The sequence below is a fragment of the Phaethon aethereus genome, assembly GCF_964289735.1.
Source record: "Phaethon aethereus genome assembly, chromosome: 16".
Classification (NCBI taxonomy): Eukaryota; Metazoa; Chordata; class Aves; order Phaethontiformes; family Phaethontidae; genus Phaethon; species Phaethon aethereus.
Genome location: NC_138592.1, coordinates 18,080,151 through 18,086,150, shown reverse-complemented (window position 1 = coordinate 18,086,150; position 6,000 = coordinate 18,080,151). Strand labels below are relative to the sequence as shown.

General features: G+C 48.5%; 1 protein-coding gene across 1 annotated transcript in view; it reads left to right on the top strand.

Annotated features, from left to right (window-relative positions):
• Positions 1-3,113: 3,113 nt before the first annotated feature.
• Positions 3,114-6,000, top strand: part of LOC309410908 (rho GTPase-activating protein 39-like) — a gene marked incomplete at both ends in the record, with an annotated part of 45,608 nt that continues 42,721 nt past the window's right edge. Inside the window, 2 exon segments of the mRNA XM_082007401.1 lie at positions 3,114-3,174; positions 3,177-3,213. Of these exon segments, the coding sequence (XP_081863527.1) occupies positions 3,114-3,174; positions 3,177-3,213 (98 nt within the window).

Here is a 6,000-nt window from a genome sequence, read left to right as displayed (position 1 = left end):
AGCAAGTGCAGGGTTGTTTCCAGACATGGGGTAAGCTGCAGGTGGTAACACACTGTAATCCAGGCTCTGAGTATTCATTATATGTTTAAACAGCAACTCAAGGTCCACCTGTTAGTTTCAACACATTCAGTTTGTAAAACTGTTAATGTCATATTTGGTCCTCTTCTGGTCCAGCGACTGTTTCCTCCTCATGTATATTGTAGTTCTTTGATAGTCCTTTGATAGCTATAAATATGCAGCTGTGTATCAGCCACACTGTCTAGCTCTTCTTTGCTCCCTAGCTAGAGTAATTAGGTTTGGAATTTTTTTGTTAGGCCTTCCAAGCATTGCTCTAAGCTATGATGAGAGAAGAAGCTCCAAGTGTTTTACGAATTTTTGGTGATGAATCAACACCAAGTGAAGCAAAGAGAGATGGTGAAAGGGCTGTAGGCTGAGGTGCAGAGCCTGGAGTGCAGCCGGCATGAAAAGTGCTTAATGTATGCCTAAGGACAAATGCTAAGCACGTTGTAATAGAGAGGTACATTTTCTTAGTAATTTATGCCATCATAATACAATGGATAGTCTGGCTGGGATATGGCTGAGTTGCATTTAGTTGGTACAGTAAAATGACTCTGAAGCCAGTAGTGTTGGGGCTTGGAGGGCAGCTTTGTGCTTGGGTCGGTGCTATCCTTGGGCTCTTGCCTGCAGTCCTGCATTAGAGCACAAATGGCAGAAGAGTTGCAGTTCTGGCCTGGAAACTCCTTAGAAAGCCCCTAGAATAAGCTACTTCCATTTTCATTAAATTAGTTTTAAAATCACTGAAAATGAGGGTGAAAAGCAAGTGGTCCTTTCTGTTTAGAAGCTGCTAAGGAAATGCCTGGTGGTGGTCTGACAACTCAGACCACTAAATTCACTAAAGCTATAAGGTTTGAGGTTCTGGAGACTGAAGGCTTTTCCAAAGCAGAAGTCTATTTTGGGGTGGCAATAAGCAGAAAAGATAAAGACAGTGATGGTCTTCTGGGGGTGAAGCTGTGCACTCCTGCTTCTGGCCCTGGTTCCCATCACCAGAATGGTTGAGTTCACTAAAGCAAGAGAAAACCGCCTGCTTTTTAGTTAGCAGACTGCATTAGCTCCATGTGGGATTTGAGGAGCTCCAGTGTCCTTGTGTGATGAGTGCTGGGGGGGGGCGGGGATGCGGAGGGGACACCCTCCTTCCAGCAGCAGCAAGTCATCGGATCCGCTCTGCTTTCAGTTACCATCCAGTTCCCTCTCCCATGGCCCTTCAGGCCAGCTTTGGATGCCGAGATGCAGAGGTTACTTTGAGCATGTTTTTGAGACTTTGGCCTTGAATGCCAAAACCCTGCTGCAAGAGAGGGAGACTGGCAGAGAGCCGCTGTGGGGCAGAGCTCCTTTTAGTGGGGGGCACTTGTCTGGGTTGCTGTTGTTGAAACATGGAGGGCTGGATGAGTCTCGCAGAGGGGGAGAAGTCAGCGATTTCAGCCTCTCTGGTTCCCATAACTCTTCCCTGGCAAGGTGGCCTCTCGGGGTGCGATGGCGGAGTCCCCCATTGGCCACCCAGCGCTGCCTCTAACGGCTGAGCATTTGTGTGCTTAAACTTTATTTGGTCTTGGGGGCGATGAAATCACTCACTTTTGTCCCCATTTGGATGAGGACAGTTTCTGCTGAGCTGCGAGAGCTGTCTGTGCTTGCGGGAGGAGAAACTTTTCGGTGACCCAGCGTGTTCGGTGCAAGGCGTGCTTGCTGTGGGGCTAGAGGGAAGCTTCATCTCAGGCTTCTTTCTCTGTCCACTCTGTTGTCTCTGGAGCATGAAGCAAAGACTGCAGGTGGAAAAGGGTGGACAGCTTGGTGATCACCAAACAGCTCTGTGAAACAGCTCAGAGTGCAGCTTGAAATGTAAAAACAGGCAACTTCCAGTGGTTGATGTGCTTGTTCCTGCCTGGCTGGGATGGCTTGCACGGTGAGCTGTGCTCGGGGCGTGTTGATTTTGGGTTGCATCGTGCACTGGAGGCTCTTTGGGGAAGAGTTTCCTATTTGAGAGTGTTTCCTGATATCACGTACATCTTGTACTCTGGGTGCTGAAATAAAATACCCCCCGCAGCTGGCCGCAGCGGCTCTGTTACTGCAGTTCTCACAGCACGCGTGGTGCCTGCCCAAAGCGGAGTTCGGCAACAGCTGTGGGCCTGTGATGCAGGCAGGGGAGGGCATGTGTTTAATTCCTGTTACCTTGCTAAAACCTCTACTGTTTGCAGCAGTACCCATTTCTTCAAGTGAATGTGTGGGGGTGGTCAGAGAACAAACAAAATTCTCACGGGGCTGCCTGCAGTGCTGCTTTCTTGCCCTCCATGTTCCAGCTGGACCTGGGTTAAACCTGGAGTTTCCATGGACTGCAGAGAGAATTTGAATGGCCTTACATGAATTAACAGTATTCTGCTGAAATTACCATTTTTGGGCTGTTACCTGCAGTAGGAACTTGTGCTGCTTTGCCTGTAGGGGTATAGCTGTAAACCCTCCTAATGGTGTGGCTGTTTCCCCTGGGAAAGACAATTGGTGTTCGTGAGCATAAACAGCTTTAGTGGTGAGATGTGTCTGTACTAGAGCTTGGACTGCTCTGTTGGTCCTCATGGAAGTGCAGCCTTTCATTAGGACAGGTGGTACGTGGGCCTGTGGACCAAGCGCAATGTCAGTGCAGCTGGCTGTGAAAATTGGATGCTGCTGGGGGGATGTTCAGCTCACTCCTTTCAGGGGTGCAGCCCTGTCGTGGCAGAGCTTTCTGTGCTGCTCAAGATGCAGAAGAGTATCAGGCTTCATCTTTTTCAACTTCACACCTGCTAAGCTGTGGCAGAAGATATCAAGAAGAGTAATAAACAGCTGGGAGACGCAAACTCTCATTTTTCTTGTGCCTCAGGCGAAAAACGATCAGTGAATTTTTTATTTTTTAAATTAAAACCTGTTTCTGACTAAACCTGTTTGCAGTTTGTTTGCAGTTGGGCCCTGCCTCATGTGTTTAGCACTATCTTGGCAGGAGCTGTGCAGGCCTTGACCTTGAGCGCAGCTCTGAGCAGTGCCAAAAACAAGGGAGAAGGTCCAGGCTGTGGCTGCTCCCTGGGCAGGAGATGCTACCACAGGGCACTGCTTTCCTGGGATCTTGGCTGCCCTTTTTGGTCCTGTATTCCCGCAGGAGGGAGGAGCCTTGACCCCTCTGCCTCTCATCTGGTGAGTGCCTCAGGAGGTGCTTCGGTCATGTAAAGTGTTTCCAGCTGGAAACACATCTCAGTTTGGGCATCTAGAAACTGGGAATATGCAGTTACCTGTGAAAACTCAGGACATATGTGCACAGGAACAGTCATGATAACTCTGAGCCTGTGGTTATGACAGATTCTTTATGACTGGCAGTGTTAGTAAAATTTAATGAAACTTATGTCTGCCATGCCATAGAGCTGGCATTCACTCCTAAGCATGCTAAAAGGGGGCTGTGTGTTGTTGCAGTTGTGTAAGAGCCCTGATATGTCTGCTTTGTTTGGCTCTGTCCCGCTGCTAAAGAGTAGCTAATAGGACCAGAGGTGGTATGGAAGTGATGACATTGGCAACTCAGAAGGGATGGATACCTCCACCAAGGAAAGATTGAAGGCTTTTTCTGCTTTTAAAGAAAGACAGAAAACAAAAGGAAATGTGCAGGGGGGAAGGAAGGCTGGTAGAGTGAGAAGGATGCTGGTCAAAAACGGGAACCTGTATCAATACAAGAAGGCCAAGAAAAGTATATATTTCAGCAGATTACATGTAAAATCAAAATAAGGCAGGCCAGAATAAGACTTTGGAGGAGTGAATTTGCCAAATATGATTAATTTTCAAATGCATCAGAAACCTTTTGGAGCAGGCAGCAGAAGAGATCAAGGTGTGAGAGGCATGGAAGATAAAGCCATCAAAGAAAAATCTAAACCTTTTTTTGGCCATCTTGACTCCTGTGGAGGAGCCTTGTAGCTTTGCAAACTACAAGCTCGCTACAAAGGAGCTGTCTGACAAGTTGTCTCGCATTGAATGTCAGTAGAAATAGCTTTAGAGCAAACAGAGGAACTGATAAGAAACTGTAAGGAACAGGTAACATTTATACGAGAGTGCTGTAGGATCTTAAATCTGAAATTGCTGAGATACTTTTGTGTGTATCCTGTTGCTTAAGTGCCATTGGTGTCGCAGAAACTGGTGGCAAATGCGATGGCATTTTTTAAAAGAGGAGGATCTTGGGGAAATCAGGGAGATACACACCATGTGGCTCAATATCTGTGCCAGGCACACTGCTAGAGAAGGGCTGTAGAGAGGATCCTGGGGACCACAGACCGGTGGGTCTGACCTCTGTGCCTGGATCTCTGTAAGGAAGAACAAGATCACTGAAGGCATGGCCAAGCACAGCTTCTTGGAAAAGAGTTTTAACAGGGCTAATGTAAAGGCAAGCCCTGCCTCACAGACCTGCTGGAGCTTGGTGAGCATGTGGGTAGCAGGACCAGTAGACTTCATATATCTTGGTTTTCAAACAGTCTTTGACAAGGTTCTTCACCAAAGGCTTTTAAGAAACTAAGTCACTATGGGCATGGAGGCAAGGTCTTATTATGGACTGAGAGCTGGTGAAAGCATAGAATACAAAGAAAGTGTAAGAAATCAGAAAGGAAGGCAAGAGACTGGCATGGCTGAGTCGAGAGCTGCTGGGCAAACTAAAGGGCAAGAAGGAAATGCACAGGCAGGGGAAGCAGGGGCAGCTGTCCTGGGAGGAGTACAGGGACACTGCCTGGTTGTGTAGGGATGGGGTCAGGAGGGCCAAGGCGTGGCTGGAGCTGAACTTGGCAAGGGATGCAAAGAGTAATAAGAAGGGCTTCTACAAGTATGTCAGCCAGAAAAGGAAGGTCACAGGAAGCATACCACCCTTGATGAGCAAGACTGGCAAACTGGTACCAATGAGCGGGGAGAAGACTGAGGTATTGAACCACTTCTTTGCCTCAGTCTTCACTGGCAGTGTCTCTTCTCACACCTCTCGAGGGGATGGACTGCAAGACAGGCACTGCAGGACCAAAGTCCCTCCCACTGTAAGAGAAGATCAGGTTTGAGACCACCTGAGGAACCTCAACATGCACAAGTCTATGGGACCTGATGAGATGCATCCCAGAGTCCTGAGGGAACTGGCTGATGTAATTGTCAAGCCACGCTCCGTGATATTTGAAAAGTCCTGGCAGTCAGGTGAAGTCCCTAGGATGGGAAAAAGGGAAACATTGTACCATTTAAAAAAAAAAAAAAGTAGCAAGGAGGACTCTGGGAACTACCGACCTCTCAGCCTCACCTCTGTGCCTGGGAAGATCATGAAAGAAGCTATGATCCTCCTAGAAGCTATGCTAAGGCCCATGGAGGACAGGGAGGTGATTTGAGACAGCCAGCATGGCTTCACCGAGGGCAAGTCCTGCCTGACCAACCTAGTGGCCTTCTGTGGTGGAGTGACCACATCAGTGGACAAGGGAAGAGCTACTGATGTCATCTCTCTGGATTGCTGTAAGGCCTTTGCCATGGTCCCCCACAACATCCTTCTCTCTAAATGGGAGAGAGATGGATTTGATGGGTGGTCTAGGAATTGGTTGGATGCTTGCCTTCTGAGAGTAGTGGTCAACAGCTCCATGTCCAGGTGGAGATTGGTGGCAAATGGTATCCCTTGGATCCATACTGGGACTGTTTGATATCTTCATGAATGACATAGACAGTAGAATCGAGGGCACCCTCAGCAAGTTTGCAGATGACACCAAGCTGACTGGTTGCGGGCGACACGCCTGAGGGACGGGATGCCATCCAGAGGGACCTGGGCAAGCTCGAGGAATGGGCCTGTGTGAACCTCATGAGGTTCAACAAGGCCAAGTGCAGGGTCCTACAACTAGGTTGGGACCACCCCTGGTATCAGTACAGGCTGGGGGATGAAGGGATGGAGAGCAGCCCTGCTGAGAAGGACTTGGGGTACTGGTGGATGAAAAG